At 39.0% G+C, this 27,139-nt stretch overlaps 1 protein-coding gene across 4 annotated transcripts in view; it reads left to right on the top strand.

Annotated features, from left to right (window-relative positions):
• Positions 1 to 27,139, top strand: part of CTNNA2 (catenin alpha 2) — a 1,089,024-nt gene that overhangs the window by 324,128 nt on the left and 737,757 nt on the right. For all 4 annotated transcript variants that reach the window (XM_044772747.2, XM_070511884.1, XM_044772741.2 and 1 more), the window contains exon 4: positions 15,103 to 15,269. In XM_044772747.2, the coding sequence (XP_044628682.1) occupies positions 15,103 to 15,269 (167 nt within the window). The remainder of the gene's footprint in view (positions 1 to 15,102; positions 15,270 to 27,139) is intronic.

Here is a 27,139-nt window from a genome sequence, read left to right as displayed (position 1 = left end):
TTTAAAAATTCTATTTTTTTCAGAATATCATGTCCTTACCTCATGCTTTCCAATTCCTGTTCTAGTTTTATAAATATTTAAAAATATTCTTTGTATATGTTTTACCCTCCATTATCTGAACTTCTTTAATTGCTAATTTCTTTAGTTGAATTATCAGTTCTTTATGATCATTAATGCTGCCATTCAGCACATCTATACTGTTCTATAGTTTTGAACTGTTACTATTCATTTTTTATGAGACCATATTTGAAAGCATCCTATCCTTCGTTTCAAAGAGCATTTAATTTTGCTTCTGACCGGGACCCCAAAATACCACTAACCTGAAACTATTTTTTTAACATAATTTCTCTGCTCTAGATTTCCCAGTCTATGCATGTAGTATAAATGAGTTTCCTATAAAAACGTGAGGATAGCACTCTGGTTGGAAACTATCATTATCAGTTATAAATGAAACCATCTGATTTTTTTCCCTTGGTCTGGGACAGACTTTCTTTACCAATTCTCTTTGGTAAGGACAAATTTTTTTCTAGTTAAAATTTTCACTGATGTAGGACTTTAAGAATGTAAATTGTAATTTGCATGGACAACATTTTTACTTTTATTTTTAGTTTCCATATGTAAAAGTTAGTAAGCCTAAGATTCAGAGGAACTCCAAGTTCTAACTGAAAAGAGATAGTAAATGATATCTAATTAATAGGGAGAAAGGCTAAATCTGAATTTTTAAGGTGGTAAGAATTCAAAACAGTTAACCAAATCTGTCATGTGATGAAGTATGAGTTCTTTTTGTTGCTTGTTTTAGTCTATTGTTATTGGGCATACATGTGCATAATGGGTGTAAAGCAGACTAATCTCTATAGATGATTGCTGATTTCTCAATCCACTATAAGATGTGCTTGCTTTTGAAAAACAATAGGTGCCTTTTGCATGCAGAATTAGCAGTCCTTTAAATATGTCTCCAGTCTTAATGAAGAAATGTTGACTGGGGCATCACAATGCAAAGCTTTATACTTTACAGTCTAAGGGAAAAGTCAGATGTTCTTGCTTACTCTTGCACTTTGGCTATTTTCTGGTTAAGGAAGGTTCTAAAGTTGTCTCTAATTAGGAACAAAAGGAGGTGGGATTGATCACAACATGCTCACCACAGTATTGTCAGTTGGACATCTGTGAATCAGACAAGTGCTTAGGTATCTGATTTTACAGCAAGAGACAGGGACTTTCTTTCCTGTATTTACTACTTTATATATCCCCTCAAATTTTTGTTTAAATATTGTCCTAGTTCTTAAAATTGTAGCACATGAGGACATCATTTTTATGTGTAGATTTTATTTAAAAGATCGGTTTCAAAAATATTGCCACAGAATATAGATAGATGTATACATTTACCATTGGTGTTATTGGTGTTATAACATATTTTTGTTATTGGTGTTTGTTGTTTTGTGTGACATATAACCACGTGCATTGTCTTAGAAGTGGTTAAATCCTAAACTGTCTCCAGACTTTCTAGGTTAAAATCTTCATTCTATTATCTCGAGTTTTTTTGTCTTTGGAAAATTAATCTTTCTGTGACTCAGTTTCCTCATCTATAAAACTGTAGTAGTACCTACCTGGTAGGGTTCTTATGAGAATTAAATGAGTTAATGCAGTACTTGGAGCAGAATCTGGCACAGAATAAGCCCAGTGTCAGGATTAGCTCTAATTATTACTATAGTCATGCACCGTATAACGATGTTTTGGTCAATGATGGACTGCATATGTGACAGTGGTTCCATAAGATTGCTGCCATATAGCTTAAGTGTGTAATAGGCTATACCATCTAGGTTTGTGTAAGTACATTCTGTGATGTTCACACCACGACAAAATCACCTAATGACATGTTTCTTAGAAAATATCCTTATTGTTAAGAAATACGTGACTGTATTACTATCATCATCATCTTCATCATCCTCCTCATCATTATATTGTGTTTTGGATTTTTCTACCAATAGACTCTTGGCTTCAAGCTTCAAGGTTACTGAGATCACAGACTTTTAACTCTAGGAGACTTAGATTCACCTTGTAGGGCTGAAGCTGACTAGCTGTGTGACCTTGGACAAATTAATAAACCTTTCTAAGCTAAGACATTTCCAAGCTAAGTTTCTTTTATCTTTGAAATGGAGCTAATGTTGTCCACCTCATTGTGAAATCGTATGTGTAAAGTGCTTAGCATTGTGCCTGGTACATAGTAAGTGTTTTATGAATAAGAGCTGCTATTTTTTTTTTTTTTTTGTATCATGGTATCCAGAATTGGAAAAGGTTCTTGAGATCATTTAGTCATCTATTCTTAGTCTCTGGGGAAGAGGGGAATGAGTTAAAAGTCATTAAGAGTGAGGAAGTAACATTGATTAACATTGAAGAGATCCACACAGAGTAGGGTAAAATAGATCTGTATAATGCTGCCATTTTTGGAAATGATCTCTAACTGCATCTGTTGATTATTGAAAATATTAGCTTTGGGGATTCTCAAATGTAGTTATAATGTGTAGCACATGAAGCAAAGAAGCCTTAAGGCTAAATTCTAGAAATGGTTCCATTTACTGGCTTTGCCAGCTCTCTGTGCCAAAGCCTTGACTAGGTATTTAAGTAGGGCACACTTGGTGGGAGTTTATGTGACATGTGTGTGCATGCTTATGCATTTGTACCTGAAAAGAGTCTTTAACTTGGAATCGTGTGAAGATTACAAATGGATCTATTAAAAATGGCTGAACCCACACTCTGATGTGAGAATTAAACATAGTTGACTACCCATTGTTTACATAGAGCATCTTGTAAAGGATGTATGGTGGATTCATACAGGCTTCTTTTTCCACCTGAGTGACAGCCTTGGACCAGTGTGAACACATGGTGACCTCTGTGCAGGCTGAGATGAAATCAGCCTGAGCTACCATTGTCGCTTGTCCAATGTGTCAGGCTGCCTACTTTTTACTTCATGTCCCTGAATACTATCTGGAAGTGGCTTAGAATTTGGCTTGTTAAGCCCAGGTATTGCTCAGTAAGGCTTCAGTTCCCTGTCTCTAAAATAAGTTCTCCACCTCTGTAGGTTCTTTGACATCTGCATTTTCTTCCCCAGCCTTTCCTTTAAACTCCTTTTAGTGAGAAGAACCACTTGTGTTGAGAGTAGGAGTTGAAAATCACTCCTCTTCATTGTTCAAAACCAGTTCCCGTACTTACCCCAATCAGACACCTCCTGGCGTAGCCCCAAGGCAATTGCTGTTCAGTCACTGCAACTCCATAATATGTAAGTGATGGAAGAATTAAACAACCATGTGTGTATTTGCTTAAAAAATCCATGTTAGTTTATTAATCCTTATTATACTGTCATACTGAGTGGAATGCTAACATCAGCATGACCAGACTATTCTCTCCCTATGAGCAGATCTACATGTGAGGTTAAATTATACTCCCAATGTGAGTTTATTAATTTGTAGTGAGAAATATGCTTACCAAGGGACTGGGCACCTGCATTCACCGGCAAGTGCATGCAGTGAAATTTTCAAATCATTTATCACTATTTTTCCACTTTTACATCAAAGGAAATCAACATAAAGAAGCACAGAATGGGGCCTACTTTGCTTGGGAGCAGGCTGCAAGAGGCAGAAAGACTCAGAGACTGGCAAGAGAATCTGAGGATGGGTACAATTGTTAATATACAAAAGAGGGTCCAAAAAGTCTGGGAATACAAGGAAAAGGGTATATTTATCCTACTTTTTTCAGTTTAACCATTGGATCTTTGCTTTAATATGGGGCTAGGGAACTAATTAATGAGGAAGAGTTTGTCTGGGATGTTCTCACCCATAATTTTTTTGCTGAGGAAAATTGGCCCTGAGCTATCATCTGTTGCCAATCCTCCTCTTTTTGCTTGAGGAAGATTGTCACTGAGCTGACATCTGTGGCAATCTTCCTCCATTTTCTATGTGGGACACTGCCACAGCGTGGCTTGATGAGTGGTGCATAGGTCCACACCAGGGATCCGAACCTGCAAATCATGGGCTGCTGAAGTGCAGCATGTGAACTCAACCACTACACCACTGGGACAGCCCCTATAATTTTTGTTTTTTAGCAATCTAGCAAGGATTTGGGGGAGAGGGAGTTAACAGTGTGTAACTGGTCTCTGCCGTCTCTCAGAGTCGTGGCTAACAGCTGCCCATTGGAGGAATAAAGAAAGAAAAAATCTCTCTCTCATTCTCTGTCTCTGTAGAGATGTACAGATAGATATATAGATAGGTATAGATATAGGTGTAAGTATAGGTATAGATATAGATTCTCACACATAAACACTTTTTGGCCCCTCTTACTTATTATTATAACTGACTAAGCATCCCCCACTGACTCATGATTCCCAGCTGCCTAAAAGGCAGCTTCCTCTTTCTTGAGTTTCCAAATGCCTATTCAGTGGATGTTTCTCTACAGGTGTTCCACAGATGATCCGTGTTTAGTGAGCCTTTCAGAAAGATCAGGTTGAAAGTAAACAGAGGGTAGAAATCATGACTTCATCTTAAATATCTAGAACCTAGGAAGTGTCTACCACACAGCAAGTGCTTGGTAAATGAGTGAAATGAAATATAGTATCTCCTTATACACTTTGCACACAAACACACATTTATAGATGTGATCATACAATCAACCCTACAACTAAGGCGGTGTAGACAGAACTGTCCTAACCCCCCACATTTCCCTCACTGTTGAGGCTGTATGTCACCCTGTTGGGACATTTTTCCCTTTCAAGGTTGATGTTTGTTATAAACTTATTTCACTTATTTTATAAAATGTATGTTTGGATTCGAAGGAGAGAAGACTGTCTGAGATCCATCATGACCCTAGTGACAAGCTATTGATCACAGACAGGAAGAAAGCTATGATTAGCACATTTTGCCAGTTTGTCCTTTTGGATTTAGGGTTTTGAGTTACCTTAAATCAATTTTCTTCATTACCTATTGCCAGATCCCCCCACTGAGCAAATACATTTTTGTTAGCAGTGTTTTATTACAATTGATATGCTAATGTTGATTTAGATCTGATCCCTTTTGGAGCCCTCTTAATATTGGAATCAGAATGATGGTGACCTGGGTGCCTACTGTCAGTCAGTGAAGTACACTCACATTTAAGAAACTGCCATTTCTCTGTGATGACTGGAAAATCGATGGCAGTTTAGAAATTAAAGCACAGACCATGGCATTTAAATCCTAGAATCTGATCATTCTAGTTTTTTCACCAAGAAATCAGTGAGGGAAATCAGTTTTCTCTGTGTTCTATCTTAAAACATAACTTAATTGAGCTGTAATTTTATGGCTTGGTTTACCAGGTTCATGATACCAATTACTTGGAACATTTTTTGTTTTGTTTCTAATTTTAAGATGTGTGGTAGAATTTTCTATCCTTGATCAACTTTCCTCGTTATGAGAATTATTCCTGTGTTTTCATTTAGCCAAAGACTACTTTAGAAAAAGTTCACTTGTTATTTTACAGTATAGCAATTTCGAGCCTAGTTTGTCTGCAGCATATCAGCCTATAAATTTTATAATGTACCTTTTTTTATTCTTCCTAGTTGCTTTTCTTTGCATTTATATTTTAGCTGATATGAAATCAGTGATGCAAGTATTATTTAGTTGTACTAATGACAATTTTGAGATACCATAGGAACTTACAAATATATTCACACATAAACATAATATCAAGACATCCAAACTAGTGTAAAAAAGCTTAAATTATATGTATTAACTTTTGGGGACAGTCAGTTGTAAATTTGTGAAATCATGTCAAAAACAGGAGGTTTCTAAAGAAATTAACTATGGTAGTAAATTACAGCAAATCCAAACTCAAGGACAAGAGACCCAGCTATGGTCTGGACTCTGGCCCTAATTGGCTGTGTGACCCTGAGCAAGTCATATAAGGTTCTTGCTACTTGTCTTCTACACTCTGAAATTGAGGAATTCAACTCCACAATGAGCTCATATTTAACATCTTTCTAATATAAGTAGTAATTTAGATCCTGAAATAGATCAGACTTGTTATCAGTTATCTATCTTATCAATTGTTATCTCTTATTGTTTCACAACATGCCAGAAACCAGACTAGTTCCCTCCAAAGAAGATTGGCAACACCTGTCATGCTGACACTATTAATTTGATTAAAAGGTCCTGTAAAAGGAAACAAATCATCTTGGTTTGAATAGTTAGTAAGTATTTAACATTTCAAAACCTGGGGGGAGCTGTTCGTTAATTTCTTTATGTTAGTTGTCCTTTTCATAATCTGGAGGCGGTATTAGTTCTTGGGCAATGGCTGAAGAATGTTTGTTTTGATTTTTTATTTATCCTTAAGGACATTTAAAAGATTCTCTCAAGAGCTATGCTGTTGAAAAGGGGATTAGATTTTTGTGTATGATTCAGAAGAGTACATCAAAGACCAAATAGTTGCGGAAAAATATTTTATCTATTAGAGGATCTCAAATTGGACTGGTTTCCTAGGGAGGGAGGGGGTTTCTGTCTTAGAGGTCGCACCTGGATTTTACATCTGCTGAGATGTAGGCTGCCTGATGCCCTCCAAAGTATTCTTAAATTCTGGGATTTGGACATTAAATCTGACCACCACCTCCCTACTCTGTATTTTCTTACACGGTATCTTAATTAGCAAAAGGAAACCAAGGCGTCCTCTACATTTGCTTGTTGGGATGTTGAGCCTTCCTCTTTCCTTCAAGACTAGTTGCTAGCATTGTTGGTGATCATACTATCTCTGCTGTCCAGTCTAGATGCCAGTTGTGGCATTGTTTCTTTCTTTCCTCATCACATTAAAAGGTTTTTGAAATCACATTTCAACTACTAAGTACTCTATCAGTCTGCTGACATTTCAGGGGGTTTGATTTGTGGTCATGGTTGTAGGAGAATAAACATACTGATCAATAGAAACGTTTATTGACAGGAATATAAATAAATCAGCAGTATGCTTTTTATAGAGAGATGTGCCCTACATATACAGGGTTATTGAAATTTTGGATATACAAAAGCTAGTTTATTGGGTGCTTATTTGTTTTACGCTCTAACAATAGGCTTTCTTTAAGTATTTATTTGATATATATAAGAACGCTTTTATTGCACGATGAAATTTACATGATTATCAATTTCTTTTCTCTTTATTTTATAAAAATATCAAGTGACTTTGAGTTCACTATGGATCTTCTGTACTCCATTTTTCTCCTAAGCTTAGCACATCACTGTTTAATGTTTCCAAGTTTATGGGCTTCCACTGCATCCAAGCCCAAGACAATAATCACCTTTTTATGGAATGTGGCTCTTGCTACATTTAACAGGTCCTTGCAAAGGTCTCATTTGTGAAGTGTGCCATATTGCAGCTTGCTAATCTTTCTGGCTACAACAACACAAAATTACCCTGCACCCTCTCCTCCCAACCCAGGAAAAGGCTACAGCTGAAATAATTAAAATCCGTACGCTTAATGATCTGTGCCTTCTGCAAGGAGGTGCATTGCTGTCTCTAACGATGTTTAATAGCTCATAACACTCAATACACTAAATCATCAGTTACTGACATTTGTAGTACTTTTACATGCTGAACATATCTTGATAGGAGGGAAAATTGCATTAGAACAGACTCAGTTACCCACCTTGATAAAGAACGCTGGGTCTGACCAAATGATGACATACATTTTTCTGCTCAAGCCACTAAAGCAGGGCGGTAACAAGGCCATGTGGTTATTTTGGGATTTTGTTAGGTGAGGGGAAAGTTATGATTTGCTGGTGTCACGTTGTGCTTTGTTGGTCTCCCAGCCACTCTGGGGCTGTGGCCAGAGCCCCTGATTGGGATGTCAAGAGCTTGGGATGCTGGCCTTACCTAGTTTCCTGATCTCCGGCAGGTCACTCTCCACTTGGCTTCTGTGTCTTTAGATGTAAGATGAGACTGAGATGTTGAAGGAGCCTGAAGAGGTCCTACCCAGGTCAGAAATTCTCCAGTCTCACAATCACTTCAGGGTCAGTGGACCTATCAGCCTTCTGTTATTTTGCATGTAATTTCCTGTTTGCTCAGAAAGCTCTTTGGAAAATCAAAGAATGGTTAAGAATGCATGGAGCCCATTACCTTTGGTAGAATGACAAAGAAAGCAGCATTCTCATTTTATAATATGTACATGGTTTTGATGTGTACTTGCTTTTTAAAAATTATATGTATGTATATGTATATATATAAAAGCATATAAAGCTTTCTCCTGAATATCACATATTTAGGCCAAAGATTATCTTGCCTTTTGGTGACAAAAGCTGAACTATGCCAAGCACTGGTGTAGATGTTCAGTGCTAGAGTTGAGAGGGTCCAGAAAGTAGCTCTTTTAATGCAGATTTTGCTTGAGAAAATACATGATTTCATCATCCCTGAGCCTCAGAAAAAATTTTGATTGTCAACCTTTTCCCCTAATCATGAGTTTGAGTCATAGCCACCCTGGGGTGAAATGCATACATTGCTCTCTCAAGTTCTTACTTCTAAAAAAGTTTTAAGATGTTTTCATTCTGCATAACAAATGCCTATGTGGGCAAAACAAAGGAAACGTAAAGGAATTGCTACTTCCACCAGCACTTGCCTTTCTTGAATGTTGGAGTTTCCCCACTGCTTGCTGAAACACAAGTCCAAGTTAAAAAAAAAAAAAAAGGGAAAAAATATTAAACTTATCATTTCATTGTGAAGTTCATAGCATTCAGGATTTCTTTTGTCCTTTCTCCTTGCTTCACCACCAATTTGATATGTTTCAAAATGTAAGGTGCCAGGCAGACCTTCCTTTGCTCCTCCAAACATTTATTGAGTGAATGCACCTTGTCAAAGGCATGTTAGGTCCTAGGAATAAAGAAATCAATATGCTGCCATTATGGTCCCTACTCTGACTAAGCTTACAGTCTTGGGAAAGTGGTGAAGACTCAAATGTATATAGGCACAGGCATTGATAAATCAGCCCTGATATGAGACGATAGGGAGTGGTAGAGCCTGAGAATAATTGGAGAAATGTCTTTCTTCTTTCCACCTTTCCTCCCTCCTTCCATCCTTCCTTCATTCCTCATAATACTCTGCTAACTAAATAAAATAGTATATTAGTCTTAAACTCATGATGTAGGTCCAAATGGAAATATGTAAACAAATAATTTTAATACAGAAAGCAGAATTTAAAGACATTTCTAAAGCACTGTTATTAAGAGCATTGACTCTAAAGCCAGATTGGCTTTGAATTCTGGCTCCACCACTTACCAGCTGTTTAAGCAAGTAATCTTCCTTTACTCTTTTCTTTTTCCTCAGGTATAAATGGTAGCAATGCAAGTATTTACATCATCAGGTTCTCTTCATCACTAATTGAGTTAATCATGTAAAGCTCTTTGAACAGACCCTGGCAGACCATGAGCTCTAAATAAAAGAGAACTGTTCTTATTAGGAAGGAGATGAGAGAGCACATGTTAAAATATTAAGTCCAAATGGACACAACCTAATAGAATCTTAAAATGGAAAGAATTTTGAATCACCTTGTGGGCACCATCCCCTTGCTGCTGAAACCAGCCCAAAAGAGGATATTCCTCAGTGTTTGCTAACACAGTTAGTTCAGAGGTCCTTAGCTAAATCAACACCTGTTCAACTCATCCTTTCCTATACATCAACTAATTCTGGATGATTCTTATCAAAGGAGTACTCACCTGTGTCTTCTAAAAAGGAACGAAGAATGTTGTAATGTGTCAAGATCGCCTCTGATAACATTGTAACTTCCTTGGTGTCCTCCACATTGACCATTCATTTCATGTTTCAGTTTGCTTTATCTCAAATGAAGATAAATATTTTCCCACCATGTTTTAAAAATTAACTAAGCAAAGCAGTAATGGCTTTCAAGCATTACAGTGCCTTATAGACTCTACAACGTAATCAAAATGATAAGGAATTCAAAGGATGTACGCTATCCACTCAATTACCCTTTTAAAATTTGGCTGTGTGTATTCCTGCACTGGCTCTGTGAGTGTGTGGCCCAGTGAGTACGCACAGGTCAGGGAGCACAGCTAGCCAAGGCTTTGCAAAGCTGTGGTCAAGTATTATACCTCACTCATCTTGCTTTCTTCTCTGAAAACATATGTTTTTTCTGCATTGCTGTAGAGGATTCGTTTCTCAGAGTCCTTTAAGATTTGTACCTTGAGGAAAATATGTGTGAAAAAGATTCTGAGGCAGGTATAGGTTACTGTGAAAGGGCATAAACCATAGCTAAGAGGATTGGGACGTTTTGCTTTTTTCCCCCTTGTCTTCTGTAGGAATTCTTTAATGGAGGGAAATATCAAGAACATTAACTGTCAACATATACTAGAAATTTATGTAATTAGGCAAAGGAAAATCTGTGTGATTAAACAAAAGAGAATTTATATAATTAGACAAAGGATAATATGCAGTTATAGATATTATATATGATAACTAGTAGTTAAAAATATAGGCATAGAGAACTTTCTAGAAGACAGCTCATAAATGTTCCCTGGTGGTTGTCTCTGGTTATTGGAACTGTGAATGCTATTTTGATTCCTTTTAATTAACTGTGTTTTCAATTCTCTTACGGAGCAATCTTTAATTTATAATAAAAATGTTGACAATGTAAATGACCACACAATATATGGTAGGTACGTGGAAATCTCCCTACTTGACTTTGTATGTCTTAATCTGTTCTTATTCTGGGTATTTCATTAGATTTGCTCTGTGGCTTGCATTTTTCTTCATTTTCATTCTCAATTTAGTTCTAGTCTCCATCATTTGATTCCAGGGGACCAGCTCAGTGCCTGCCATTTCTGAAAGAGTGCAAAGAAAAGATAAGTGAAATCCTCATCAGCATCTAGGATCATCCACATTTCTGAGTTTTCCATTCCTTCACCCTGCACTCTCTGAACATAGCTTTTCACCATCCCTTTTCCCTTGCTTGTCGAAGTTTTCCAGTAGTTTCTTTGTCAAGTATTTGAGAGTGTTTACCTTGCATGCAGGCTCACCCTTCAAAAGGTGAGCCACATGATATTCATGCCATTAGTTCACCGTCTGCCTCCTAAATGACTTTTTATACTCCTGAGACTCTGCCCTCTGCATGGGATCACTCTCTTCTATTTATTAATACTGTACTGTATCATTCCACATTTGAGTGATGTTACCTCAAGCTTGTACACAATTATCCACCCATCCCAGTGCCTCCAGGATAGCATAAGAACCAGAATAATCACTGATTTGAAAACCAAGCATTAGCATCACTTTTTTGGGGTAGGGGTATTTTCTGCCTTAAAACAATCAGTATTTTTATAGGACACATGTTTTCTGGCTTCTAAATTATTGTGTTCACAAGGAATGGAAACAACCAAAAAATACACTTCCACACCTTTAACCAGGAGTTCACCACCAATTCCTGTTGTGTTGGAGAGGATCACAGTGACAGTGGTAGCAGTGGTACTAATGATCATAATGAGGAAGCCCTCCCTCATTGCAGGAAAGGCCTTGTGCTGGGTGCTTTGAATGCATCATCTCTAATCCTTAACCCTAATGGCACTCCACAAGGCGGCTATCATTGTTTTCATCCTTGTTTGACATTGGGGAGACTGAAACACAAAGGTTGAATAATTGCCAATCTTGCATATTTAGTAATGGTTGGAGAGGAGTTGGAATGTGACCCTAAGTCTTTGTGGCTTTAAAGATGTATTCTTTTTCAATCCATGAGTAAATATATATATATATATATAAAGTTTTTAGAAAAATACTTAGATAAAAACTTTTATATAGAACCACTATGTACATATTAATTGTTATTTCCCCTCAGTCACTTATTTGGAGATGTTAATTTTCCTTCTTTCCAGCCAGTGGTAGAGGCTTGGGGAGATCAAAGGCTTGACCATAGAAACCCTGCTCTGAGCTTGGGTCTTTAATCAAGTAAATGAGATTGAGTGAAAATAAAAGAAACAGGCCGATCTCTTAGCCTCTCTTTGCAGCTTCCTTCCTCTCCTACACATGCATGCCATTTCTTAGCTAAATATTTTAGTCTTATGGAAAAAGCAGTTCCTTGGGAAAATAGCTGATTTTATCCTGATAAACTGACTTATCACTTTGTAATATAGATTTTAATTTTAATTCAGTAATCCTAAAACTACAGGGATATAAAACACATTACAGTTATTGCTGACTTCAGATTGCCTTTTCTTTGAAATCTTTAACAACATGAGATCATTTGTATTTGCTTAAAATAAGCTTTTTGTTTTAATGTAAATTGAATTAAATCATCTTCTGTTTATCTTAGAATGATCTCAGAATTTAGTGTGAAATTTCCATTTGCAGAGTCACATTTACTAATGTGAGTCTCTCTCCTTCTCTCACTCAGTCACTCACTCTCTCTCTCTCTCACACACACACACACACACACACACACACACTAAGCTCCTTTCAGTGGTGCCTGCTGTGGCCCTCAGATTGATCAGCTCCACCTGAGGACCCTGTGTTGCTATGTGTCACCCACTAGCTTTGAAACAGTAGGGCTGACCAAATGGTCAGCATCTGGATGAAGTGCCCTTACACTGACCCTCTATATAAAACCTGTACTTGAACTTGGTTTGATTAGGCACAGTTCCTCTACATGCTGGGAGAGGGTTCGACTGGACTGTTTTGAGAGTGGCCTTCCTGGGTGGTCTGCTCTTACCCAAGCTATGGCTTGTACCAATTTAACCTGCAGAATTTGGGATCAACCACATAGCTCCCTAAATTCATAGGCAGAATAAATCTCCCCTTCCCTTGAGTAAGTGGATCCATTTCAACAGCAGCTGACTAACCCATTAATACCATATACAAATTTGCCCACATTTGCCTCTGGTGACCCTCTCAGTATTTCATTAGATTTGTCTTGGTGTATAATATTCTTTCTAGCTGCACTGTACAGAGTGGCAATAAAGTAGCCTTCTCCCCACTGCACAGCTATCTCTCAATTAGTCTTTTGTTTTGGGTAGAGGGGGACTAGGAGGAGATTTATGTAATCTCCCTGTGGCAAGGGTGGGACACTGGGACGTTTGGCTTGATTATGTGTCTCCTAAGTGCCAGCCTGTACCTTAAAGTTTATTTCGCTCTCTAGGGCTATACTTCTTGAAAATTCACCATTGTGCCAGTATGGTAATGAATTTTTAAGTCTTTCCCTTGCTGTTGTTATATATCAAGCTATTTGTTTGTGCCTAAGCATCCAGACAAAGCTGGTCAGCAATATAATACACTTATTGTAGATGGTAGCCTCTTTTAAAAATCCAACAGCACAATATATTTCCTTAGGCACCCACTTTTCCCAAATATAAAAAGGATCACTGTCAGGGTTTAATTAACTGTAACACTAACTAAACAAATTACATTATATTCTGATCTGCCTGTACAATGGTAATGGTGTTTTTTATTTTCCCTTATATCTTAGGATAAATTACAGGATGCACAGACTTTCAATGATATAATTGACTTTATTTAAATGAGCTCGGTTTTGATTAATAGATGAGAAGTAATTATTTCTATAAATAAAATATTGAATGAATTGTTTTATCCTTAATTAAATAATCGGTCATATTAACTCTAGTCTTCAAGTTTATTGAAGCTTTTATGCCCCTGTGTACACTGCTATGTGAAGTTTCCTTATGCTCTCTCCCAGTCCTCTCTATCCTGGGTGGATATCCACACCACTGATATGGGACCAGGCTCATTCTAGTTAATGAGCTCCCTATGTTTCCCACTCCTGGGGTCCCTTTGTGCAGATATGCACCTGTGGATGGTATTGTGTTGATATTCACCATCACCTCCACCCTCTCTCTCGTTTCTACATCTAATCAATCCCCAAATCCGTTGTTTGTCTGGTGCAGATCTCATTAATACTCCCTTCCTCTCTATATCAAGTTCCTACTTGCCTGGTGCAGGCTCTCATTACTGCTTTCAGACTATAACTGCATCTGCCGTATTACGTGGTTTCTCTGCCCTAGTCTTATCCCCTCCAGTTTATGTAATGTAGCCAAAATGAAAAATCTGTTAATGTCGCTTCCCTCACTGCTGAGGACAATGCAAATCTCTTCCACAGTGATCCAGGCACTGGCACCTCTCTTCCCCATACCCTTTCCTTACTGTGACCTTCCACATGGCTGCAGTTCCCTAGGCTCAGTGCCTCGCTCCAGGTTTCAGAGCCTCACACAATGTTCATGCTTCCTAGGGTGCCCCTCCAACCTTTGTCTCCCTGGGGAATACTTCTTAGTTCTTCCAAGCCCATCAAAGTTACAGCTTCCCCTGCCCCGCCACACACGAAATGAGGAAATCACCCTCTCCTCTCCTTTGCCTGCATACTTCATCGTATGTCTGTTATGGCATATAATCACTGTATTGTGACTATGAATTTACAATATGTTTCTTTATTAGATGGTGAATTCCCTGAGACCAGGGTGTTCTCGGTCACCTTTGTAATTCCAGAGCCTACTAGAGAATCTGACACAAGTATGTAGTTAATGAACATTTGTTGAATTGGTTCAATTGTCTTATAAATGTTCTATGTTAGAGAATAGGTTCCTAGCAGAGTATTAAAAGACTGGATATGGGGTATCTCTATAGTCTGTTCTTGTCTGATTAGCTCAATTAAGAGTACAGTGTTAATGAGGCCAAGGTCTTAAGTTCCATTCCTCTCTGGAGCCATTAGCATTGTACTTCAACTGTCAGTAACCTCAACTAGCTTTCTGGTAAATACCATTGGTTCCAAGGGAAATGAAGAGTGAAAATGATTAAGGTCAGGACAAATTCATCTCAACTATTAGACAAATCAAATTAAATGTGTTCTTGATTGATATTAAAAGCATAATTTCATACTTCAGTGTGAAATGAGCACCTTGTTTTGTTCACAGCCCCTGTCCATGTGCACTGATGCATTTGCCTTGAAAAATTCTGCTGCATTGGAGGTGGCAGAAGTCCCACCCCGTCATGGTAGTTTTGCAATAAGAGCAGTTAACAGTCCATCCACAGATCTTTAGCAGTGTCAGCCTCTGAGCCTCTCGTCTACACACATCCCTCTCCGTGTTTGTCTTCCAGGTGAGACGATGCGCATCGCCTCTTCAGAGTTTGCTGATGACCCATGCTCATCCGTGAAGCGTGGCACCATGGTGCGGGCGGCAAGGGCTTTGCTATCAGCTGTAACGCGCTTACTCATCCTTGCGGACATGGCGGATGTCATGAGACTTTTATCTCATCTGAAAATTGTACGTATGTAGAACTTACCAACACTTACTTTATGCGGGTGGCAATATTGGCCATGTATATTACAGCAATGAGCTCTAAAAAGATGTTTTACTGCTCCCCAGATCACTTGGGTACTCACCCATGTGGTATGCTCCCCAATTTTTCTAATTCTAAAATTATATTCAATAACATATTCAAAAAGTTATAGAAGATACACTTGAATTGTTTTTCTTCTCTCAAAACACAGAGTTTGGATTCCCCCCTTCCTCTCAGGAGTACAAAATAGTGCATTCTTTTACGTTGCAGAGTCTGAGCATGGTGCACCTGCCTTGGCCCTGTCTTGAGATTCAGAGCAGGGCTGGTCCATGTGGTGATTCACGCTAGGCCAGCTCTTCTGGGTAATTGGCCAAAGGACCACCTATGTGCACCTTAGTATAGATTGCGTGTTGAATATATTTTGTTACTGCTCCACATTTGCTCTTCTGTAGATACACAGACTTTGAGCCTACCTTAGTCTGGCAATAAAAACATGTCCTATACGTACCTCCCATGGTTAGAGTTACCTTGTTGCACCAAGCCTAACATCTCACATTCCTGGACTGGGTCTCTGGGCACATATGTGCTCCACCCGCCCATAGAACTCCATTATGTACGCCTTGCTTGTCAGGGTTCCTTGGTTCCTATTAACTCTTTTGTCCTAATAGAAGTGGAGCCCTGCCCTGGCCACAAATTTTACTGGAACAGGCGCCAAGGCAACCTTCCTAGTCCCCCACAGCTAGGTCTTTCTCTGTTTTTCTAGTTGCTGACTGGTATCTAGTTGCAACCAGGATGATTCAGCGCTTTAACTAAGATGCCATAACTCAATTGCTGAGGAACATGCCTTCTGCCCAGTGAGTCTCTATTCCATGCCCTCAGTGGATTTCATTCCTGGGCTTATGTCAGGGTCCTTAGGTGATGGGATGTGAAGCAGGCACTTTCGTTTTTAGAGGCTTAGTTGCCTTTTTGCTGGCTTGTTTCCTCTAGCTCTGGCCCTTTCCCCTTTAGCCAACCCTCAAAGTCTTATTTTTCTTTGTCAGTGAAATAAACAATGAAGGGCAGGTGAGATAGGAAATTAATAATGAGAGCCTGCCCTCACTTCCTCTTCCATCTCAAATGTGTTCCAGGGGTGGGGTGAGGGGTCCCTTTAAGAAATTTATAGGGTCCGGCCCAGTGGCGCAGCAGTTAAGTTCGCACGTTCTGGTTCTCGGCGGCCCGGGGTTTGCCGGTCCCGATCCCGGGTGCTGACATGGCACCGCTTGGCAAGCCATGCTGTGGTAGATGTCCCACGTATAAAGTAGAGGAAGATGGGCACGGATGTTAGCTCAGGGGTAGTCTTCCTCAGCAAAAAGAGGAGAACTGGCAGTAGTTAGCTCAGGGTTAATCTTCCTAAAAAAAAAAAAAAAAAGAAATTTATAAAACCACAAGTGTTCTCTGTCAAAAAATCGTGGACAGGATCGTTTATCTGAGTTGGCCCCAATTAAAGGGCCAAGATTTTGAAGTTACGTATAAACTCTGCAATATATAAAAATCCTAAAATTCCACCATCTCCAGCATGAGTTCCATGGTCATAAACCACAAAGTGAGGTATAGCTCCTCATGGTTTCTATACAGGGACTGGAGGAGCCAAGGGACACAAAGCAGAACCTGCTTGGGATTTTTTTTCTCAGAGAACAGACCCTTAAAACCCAGGAAAGGGTCTTGCCAATAGGACAAAAGCAGTACGAGGGGAGACTTTGCCATTTCAGAGGCTGTTGAGGGGCAGTGTAACGTTATGATTAACCATTTGGCCACTGGAGTAACACTAACTAGGTTTAACCTTGGCTTGATGTCCTCTTGCCAGCCGTGTTGTAACCCACTCATAACCTCCATATGTCTCAGACACCTCATCTGTTAATACAGAGCTAGTGACCGTACAGCCCTTGAGTCATGGTGAGGTGTAAATGGGGGAAATTACTATGAAGCATTTATTGCCGAGTCTGGTGTAAAGTAAGAGTTCCATACATGGTGGCCACGTAGTCACTGTAAGATCCCTGGAACCCTTGCAGACTGCAGTGCTGGTCGTCCTTCCTCCAGCCCCACCTGTGTTATGTGCATCTTTTCAGCAATCACTTACTTCCTTCTCAAGTGTGTTGGAGAAAAAGCTTTGTAATCTTTCCCTGACAGCCAACTGAGTCTTCAAAGACAACATTTTGAGAAGGATGTTTACCCCAGATAGACAATCTTCCTTTACCGGGGGGAAAATAAGACTGAACCTGAAGGTGAACGTTACATCCCATGTGGTGGTGTTCTCTGTGCTGTGGAAGACCCTGTCCAGCACTCCTGCGAGTGACGACAAGCTAAATATTCTCCCTGAACTGCCCACACTCGGAAAGCACTCATGAAATCTGGGCCTGTAATGTGACACATGGCCCCACTTGCTGCCTGTAATCCTGCCTCTCTCCCCATCTGTTTTGACCAGTGCTTTCCGCTTAATAGTATCAACGCAGCCTGTCGTAAGGTGGAGTCAATTGTATTCTCTTCCCGACACAGCAGATTAAGGGAGTTAAAAAAAAAGGATTTAGCACAAAATCATGGAAAGGTCAATCCAGCAATATTAAGAAGTCCTGTCAGACTGTCAGTAGTAAAATTAAAAATGACTGTAGACTAAATAACACACTTGTTCTACTTGGAGCGCAGCCTCTGCAGCGAGCGCACAGCAGTGGTGGAATGTTGCTATCTTGTGGAGCAAGAGAGGAACTGCAGTTTTCGGTGCTATCAGTGAATTACGCGGGTCATGGCCTGTGGCCCTCTTTGGCTTCAGATCCGTCAGGGGATCGTATCGTGGGGCTCTTGACCTCCCTGGACCCCAGAAAGGACAGCGTGTCAACAATTCATTACAAATGAACACATACGCAATTCTATTTAGTAGCATTTTTATTCTTTTCCATGGAAACACATCCTTTCATAAACATGTATTGTCTACCAATATCTATTTGTTTGTTTTTAACTCAGGATGAAGAAAATATCTTTACGCATTCTCATGGAGCGGGTTAGAAATGATCATCTACTCCTTCATCAAGGCTTTTTCTAAATAAAAAAGGAGTTTCTTTACCATGTGAATGATAAAACATAGACGAGAAAAAGAGTGGCAGGTGCTGTCAATAATAGTAAGGTAGTGAGTCAGTTTTCTGTTGGTTCAGAAGATTGAATAATAGGCTATAGTGAGCCCCGGAGCTTCCTGCCACGTTAACCGCTACATAACTATTTTACTTTAAGCATTACACATAATATTTTATTTTTTATCTTTTAGGCCATATGCCAAATTTTTATTGCTGTTCTTTCCAGATATTGATTTTTCTCATTTCTGAGTAACTTACGGGAACGTAGAGGGAATTGCCTTCTTATCAGAAACTTACATTCATGTTTTTCCATCAATAATTCACTCCGTAGATGAAGGATAGTCAATTTATTCTCCTAAGCTACCCTCCCTTATTCTCTGCCCGGCACCCCCATAGGTAGTTGTTGCAAATTGAGTAATTGTAAGCAAATATTGTTCACCCTCTAAAAATAAGTAAAGAATTGGAAGCCCTGCAGAAACTGTATGATTTTCTAGGATATATGTCTTTGCATTCTACTACCTTAAAATTATATTTGGAAATTCAACTTTATATGACTGCTGAAGAGTCCATCTTTTCATATAACATGTAGGTATTCTGGTTGCCTATATTAAGCTATGTATTCCATCACACAAGTGTTTGCATATGCTTTAATGTTGAGCTTTGTTTTTTGAGTATATTATATTAAGGATTCACATGACTGCAAAAGGTTTTTGTTACTATAGTTGTTTCAATTCAAGAGAATAGTGATGGAATAGTGGGTGATACATAATTCAAAGTCGAGTTATGACCGAAGTGGGAATTTGCTGTTCCTGAGCAAAGCTAAAGTAATCGTTTGCACATCAAGCATCATTAAAAATACTGAATTATAATCACTTTCATTGTTGAAGTTGCCGGTGAGTGATTCCCTAGCCAGACACCTGGTGTATTTTGCAATCAGTTGACATTGTCAGTGTGTTAGGTTGACATGTGGCACTTCAGACTTTTGAAGGAATCCTGCATTTCAATTAGTGATCATGAAGAGCGATATATATTTTCCTTAGGCTCTGAATTAATGTAATCAGATTATATTGTCAATTCTTAGCATTAGTGATAGCGTTACACACATAGACTCATCTAGACGTGTGTATTGGAGAAAACAATGACCTTTTTTCTGTCTTCAGGCTAGGTCCTGGAATAATGATGTTCTTGATTATCTCTCTAGAAATTTCTCTCTAGAAGGTGGAGTAGCAAAATAGAAAACAACAACCCCTTAGTCAACTTCTCAGGAAAGTCAGATTATCTTAGTGGCTGATCAGCTGGGGTGTTTGTCATTCAGATGAGGAGTGTGTGTGACTGTTGTGGGGTCTGAGGAGAGGAACGAAGGAAGACTGAGAACGCTTCTGATAACCTGTGTATTGCCTGCGCTACTTTAAGGATACCTTTGTACAATCTCTGCAGGGGAATCCGAAAAGAAGGCAGCTGGGCACAGATGAAGTACACCCAGTGAGAAGCCTATTTTTCGAAGGAATAGAGTAGGGAGTAGTCATGCCCATTTGGACATCCATGAGGTTTTGACCATCACAGCAGGCTTTTTTATTGGAATTGACAAACTGATTCTAAAATTTATATCGAAAATCAAAGGATATAGAATAGCCATAGCAATTTAAAAAAGAAAGACAATGTTGGAAGAATTAATTCTCAGGCTACAGTGATCAAGACACTTTGTTATTGGTGAAAAGATAGTCATATAGCTCAATAGAACAGAATAGAGAGTCCTGAAATAGACCCACATGTACAGGGTGAATTGATTTGAGTCAAAGTTGCCAAAACAATTCAATGGGCAAAGGGAAAATCTTTTAAACTAATGGTGTCATAGGCAGAAAAATAATTCTCAACTCTTACAGGACACTATATATGGGAAAAGAAATTCATAATAGGGTATAAACCCAAAAGGAAGAAAACCATAGGAATTCTTGAAGAAAACACAGGAGAAAATTTTAGTGTCCTGGGTTAAGAAAAGATTTCTTAAGTAGGACAATAAGAAGGCACAAATCATAAAAGAAAAAAGTGATAAAATGGACTTCATCAAAATTAAAAACTTTTAATCTTTGAAAAATTCATACAAAATAAAAAGACAAGCCACAGACTGGGAGAAAATATTCTCAAAACATGTATCAGATAGGGAGTGGGCGGAGCAAAATGGCGGGGTGAGCTGACCTGGGATTCTCTCCCCTCCAAAATACAACAAAAGATTGGAAGAACTGAATTTCAGAGAATAAACATAATGCCAGCTCATTAGAGACCTACAATACCAAGAAGGCGGAGATCATAAACCTTGCTTACACCCTCGGAGGCGCTGGAAGGGTAGGAGAGAACATCGCTCCCTCCCCTTAGAGTCTGCAATCGCTGCGGTGCGGGTCGGGAAGGAGTGGGGGAGGGGCCGCGCGACCCGGGGATCATCCAGGACTCCTGCCGCTGATTCAGTGGAGACCCGCTGACGGGGGGAAAGCTTCCGTCCGTGGGGACCCTATAAATCAAGGGCCTTGGGAGACCAGAGAACAGAACTGATCTGAACCCAGACCAGCGCGTGTGAGTAACACCCCCTCCCCCCCCAGCAAAGCCAGTGGGCACAGCCATCTTGCCCCAAGGTCGAGAGCTAATGCCACTCTCGACCCCCATCTAGTGGCGACAGGCTGAAACTGCAACTGAATTCTACCACCATGAGAAAAAACCGCTCCTCTACCATCCAGCAATTTATAAAAGCCCCAGACCAGAAGGAAAATAATAACACAGAATTAAGTCCTGAGGACTTGGAATTAGGTAAACTAAGTGATAATGAATTCAGAGCAGCTATCATCAAAAAACTCAATGAGGTAGCGAGAAAGATAGAGAAACAAGCCGAGTTCTGGAGTTACTTCACAAAAGAGATTGAAATCATAAAGAAGAATCAAACAGAATTACTTGAGATGAAAAACACAATGGACCAGATAAAACAGAATACGGATTCCCTGAATGCCCATGTAGACAACCTAGAGGAGCAAATCAGCATAATTGAGGACAGACAGGCTGAATGGCGCCAGACAGAGGAAGAAAGAGAACTAAGAATTTAAAAAAATGAGGAAAATCTCCGAGAGATAATGGATTCACTGAGGAGTAAGAACATAAGGATCATAGGAATTTCCGAGAATATGGAAAAGGAAAATGGAGCAGAAGGTGTGCTTTACGAAATTATTGAAGAGAACTTCCCAAATCTAGGGATCAAGGGAGAAATGTGTGTAGAGGAGGGTTTTAGATCTCCTAGATTTGTCAATGTAAAAAGACCCACCGCAAGGCACATAATAGTAAAGTTGGCAAATAGGAATGATAAGGAAAGAATACTCAGGGAAGTAAGGAAAAAAAGAGAATAACCTATAAAGGAGCCCCTATCAGACTGTCAGCCAATTTCTCTACAGAAACCCTACAAGCTAGGAGAGAATGGAGTGATATATTCAAAGCTTTAAAGGATAAAAACCTTCAGCCAAGAATACTCTATCCAACAAGAATTTCCTTCAGATATGAGGGAGAAATTAAATCTTTTCCAGACAAACAAAAGTTAAGGGAATTTGTAACTAAAAGCCCTCCATTACAAGAAATCCTCAAGAAGGCTCTCATACTTGAAAAAAGAAAAAAGGGAGAAAGGGGACACAATCCACAGACTAGGGAGACCAGTGGATAGAACCAGAACAGGATAGCAAATATTCAACTATAGCATTAGGGTAAAAATAAGGAAACTACCAAAACAAGGACGATCTTAGCACTCTAATTACAAATTAATAAGACAAGTTGGAATAAAAAATGAAAATAATTATTTAGGAGGGGAAGAGCAAAGGGTCTAAATCAGTATTGGTCAAGTAAGTAAGAGACCACCAGAGAATAGACTATATTATACACGAGATTCTAAATACAAACTTCAAGGTAGACACTAAAATAAAGTACAGAACAGAGTCACAAATCATAGATAAGGAAAAATCTAAGAAACCCAGCATAAGAAATTGCAGTATTAAATGGATAGTCTAAAGCACACAGGAAAAGAAACACAGGAAAACAAGATAATGAGCGATAGATTGACAGCATTAAGTCCACATGCATCAATACTCACTCTCAATGTGAATGGATTGAACTCTCCAATAAAAAGACACAGAGTGGCAAAATGGGTTAAAGAACAAGATCCAACAATTTGTTGCCTCCAGGAAACACACCTCAGCCCCAAGGACAAACACAGACTCAGGGTGAAGGGGTGGAGGACAATACTTCAAGCAAATAGCAAGGAAAAAAAGGTAGGTGTTGCAATTCTCATATCAGACCAAGTGGATTTCAAAATAAGACAGGTAAAGAGAGACACAGAGGGACAATATATAATGATCAAAGGGACACTTCATCAAGAAGAAATAACGCTTATAAATATCTATGCACCCAACACAGGAGCACCAAGATTCATAAAGCAACTATTAACAGACCTAAAGGAAGATGTTAAAAACAAGACAATAATAGTAGGGGACCTCAACACCCCACTCACATCAATGGACAGATCATCCAGACAGAAAATCAACAAGGAAATAGTGGAGCTGAATGAAAAACTAAAACAATTGGACTTAATAGACATATATAGATCACTCCACCCTGAAGGAGCTGAATACACATTCTTCTCAAGTGCACATGGAACATTCTCTAGGATACACCGTATGTTGGGAAACAAGACAAGCCTCTACAAATTTAAAAAAATTGAAATAATAACAAGCATCTTCTCAGATCATAGTGCTATAAGGCTAGAAATTAATTACAAGAAAAAAGCTGAGAAAGGCACAAAGATGTGGAGACTAAACACACTACTGAAAAAGCAATGGATCATTGAAGAAATTAAAGAAGAAAGAAAAAAATACCTGGAAACAAATGAAAATGATAGCATGCCATACCAACTCATATGGGATACAGCAAAAGCTGTATTAAGAGGAAAATTCATCACAATACAGGCACATCTTAACCAACAAGAAAAATCCCAAATAAGCAACCTTAAAGCACACCTAACTGAACTAGAGAAAAAAGAACAAATGAAGCCCAAAGTCAGCAGAAGGAGAGAAATAATAAAAATCAGAGCAGAAATAAATACTATTGAAACGAAAAAGGCAGTAGAAAGGATCAATGAGACAAAGAGCTGGTTTTTTGAGAAGATAAATAAAATTGACAAACCACTAGCCAGACTTACAAAGAAAAAAAGGGAGAAAGCTCAAATAAACAAAATCAGAAATGAGCAAGGAGAAATAACAACAGACTCTGCAGAAATACAACAGATTATAAGAGAATACTACAAAAAACTATATGCCAACAGAATGGATAACCTAGAGGAAATGGATAAATTCTTGGACTCCTACAGTCTCCCAAAGCTCACTCAAGAAGAGGCAGACAATTTGAACAGACCAATCACAAGGAAAGAGATTGAAACAGCAATCAAAAACATCCCAAAGAATAAAACCCCAGGACCAGATGGCTTTCCTGGGGAATTCTACCAAACTTTCAGAGAGGATTTAATACCCATCCTTTTCAAGCTATTCCAAAAAATTAGGGAAGATGGAACACTTCCTAACACATTCTATGAGGCCAACATCACGCTGATACCAAAACCTGACAAGGACACCACGAAAAAAGAGAACTACAGGCCAATATCACTGATGAACATAGATGCAAAAATTCTAAACAAAATTTTGGCAACCAGAATTCAGCAATTCATCAAAAGAATCATACATCAGGATCAGGTGGGATTCATACCAGGGACACAGGGATGGTTCAACATCCACAAATCAATCAACGTGATACACCACATCAACAAACTGAGGAATAAAAACCACATGATCATCTCAATAGATGCAGAGAAGGCATTTGACAAGATCCAACAGCCATTTATGATAAAAACTCTGAACAAAATGGGCATAGAAGGAAACTACCTCAACATAATAAAGGCCATATACGACAAACCCATAGCGAACATCATACTCAATGGGCAAAAACTGAACGCCATCCCCCTGAAAACAGGAACGAGACAAGGATGCCCTCTATCACCACTCTTATTTAACATAGTACTGGACGTCCTGGCCAGAGCAATCAGGCAAGAAAAAGGAATAAAAGGAATCCAAATAGGGAGGGAAGAAGTGAAACTCTCGCTGTTTGCAGACAACATGATCTTATATATAGAAAACCCCAAAGAATCCATTGGAAAACTGTTAGAAGTAATCAACAACTACAGCAAAGTTGCAGGGTATAAAATCAATTTGCATAAATGAGTAACATTTCTATACTCCAGTAATGAACCAACAGAAAAAGAACTCAAGAATACAATACCATTCACAATCGCAACAAAAAGAATAAAATACCTTGGGGTAAATTTAACTAAGGAAGTGAAGGACCTATATAATGTAAATTACAAGGCCTTTCTGAGAGAATTGGATGACGACATAAGGAGATGGAAAGACATTCCATGTACGTGGATTGGAAGAATAAACATAGTTAAAATGTCCATTCTACCTAAAGCAATCTACAGATTCAATGCCATCCCAATCAGAATCCCAATGACATTCTTTACAGAATTAGAACAAAGAATCCTAAAATTCATATGGGGCAACAAAAGACCCCAAATTTCTAAAGCAATCCTGAGAAAAAAGAACAAAACGGGAGGCGTCACAATCCCTGACTTCAAAACATACTACAAAGCTACAGTAATCAAAACAGCATGGTACTGGTACAAAAACAGGTCCACAGATCAATGGAACAGAATTGAAAGCCCAGAAATAAAACCACACATCTATGGACAGCTTATCTTTGACAAAGGAGCTGAGGGCATACAATGGAGAAAAGAAAGTCTTTTTAACAAATGGTGCTGGGAAAACTGGAAAGCCACATGTAAAAGAATGAAAATTGACCATCATTTTTCACCATTCACCAAAATAAACTCAAAATGGATCAAAGACCTAAAGGTGAGACCTGAAACCATAAGGCTTCTGGAAGAAAACGTAGGCAGTACACTCTTTGACATCAGTATTAAAAGGATCTTTTCAGACACCATGCCTTCTCAGAGAAGGGAAACAATAGAAAGAATAAACAAATGGGACTTCATCAGATTAAAGAGCTTCTTCAAGGCAAATGAAAACAGGATTGAAACAAAAAAACAACCCACTAACTGGGAAAAAATATTTGCAAGTCATATATCTTAATATCCTTAATATATAAAGAACTATCGCAACTCAACCACAAAACATCAAACAACCCAATCAAAAAATGGGCTGGAGACATGAACAGACATTTCTCCAAAGAAGATATACTGATGGCTAATAGGCACATGAAAAGATGCTCATCATCGCTGATCATCAGGGAAATGCAAATCAAAACTACACTAAGATATCACCTTACACCTGTTAGATTAGCAAAAACATCTAAAACTAATAGCAACAAATGTTGGAGAGGTTGCGGAGAAAAAGGAACCCTCCTACACTGCTGGTGGGAAGGCAAACTGGTGCAGCCACTATGGAAAACAGTATGGAGATTCCTCAAAAAACTAAAAATAGAGCTACCATACGATCCAGCCATCCCACTACTGGGTATTTATCCAAAGAGCCTGAAGTCAGCAATCCCAAAAGTCCTGTGCACCCCAATGTTTATTGCAGCACTGTTTACAATAGCCAAGACGTGGAAGCAACCTAAGTGCCCATCAACAGACGAATGGATAAAGAAGATGTGGTACATATATACAATGGAATACTACTCAGCTGCAAAACAGAACAAAATCATTCCATTTGCAATAACATGGATGGACCTTGAGAGAATTATGTTAAGTGAAATAAGCCAGCAAGAGAAAGATAATCTGTGTATGACTTCACTCATATGAGGAATTTAAAACTGTGGACCGAGAACAGTTTAGTGGATACCAGGGGAAAGGTGGGGTGGGGGGTGGGCACAAGGGGTGAAGTGGTGCACCTACAACATGACTGACAAACATTAATGTACAATTGAAATTTCACAAGATTGTAACCTATCAATAACTCAATAAAAAAAAATGGAAAAAATAAAAAGTGCCATGGATGGTGCACAGATTCAGGGAATCAGGTGAGACTAGAAATAGGTTACTGGAGGAAGGTTTATGTACAAAAGGATTATATACAAAAGTGTAGGTGTAGGAGAACTTGAAGGCAGGATGCATGGTGACGGAGAGAGAATAATGGTCCCAATGATGTCCACCTTCCAATCCCCAGAACCTATGAGCGTGTTACCTTCCCACGGCAAAGGGGACTTTGCAGGGGTGATTAAGGCAAGGGTCTTGGGATGTGGAGAGTTCCCTGGGTGATCCATGTGGCACCAGTGGCATCACGAGGGGCCTAATAAGTGAAAGAGGCTGGTGGTAGGGTCATAGAGGGAGATGTGGTGATGGATAGAAACAGATATCACAGATGAGAGAAGGTGCTGGGTGCCTGGACATGAAGATGCAGGAAGGGGCCACAAGTCAAGGATTGTAGGTGGCATCCAGATGCTGGGAAGTCAAAAGGAGACTCCAGAAGGCACTAGCCATACAGACATCTTAAATTTAGCTCAGTGAGACTGATTTGGGACGTTTGTCCTCCAGAATTGCAAAATAATAAATTTGTGTTGTTTCAAGCCACCAGCTCTGTGGAAATTTCTTACAGCGGCAATAAAAACCAATAGGTAGTAACAAGGGGTCCTTACAGCCCAGTTGTCACCACCTACAGGCCTCA

The sequence above is a fragment of the Equus asinus genome, chromosome 6 (genome assembly GCF_041296235.1).
Source record: "Equus asinus isolate D_3611 breed Donkey chromosome 6, EquAss-T2T_v2, whole genome shotgun sequence".
NCBI classification, from domain to species: Eukaryota; Metazoa; Chordata; class Mammalia; order Perissodactyla; family Equidae; genus Equus; species Equus asinus.
This window is presented reverse-complemented; position numbering and strand designations above follow the sequence as displayed.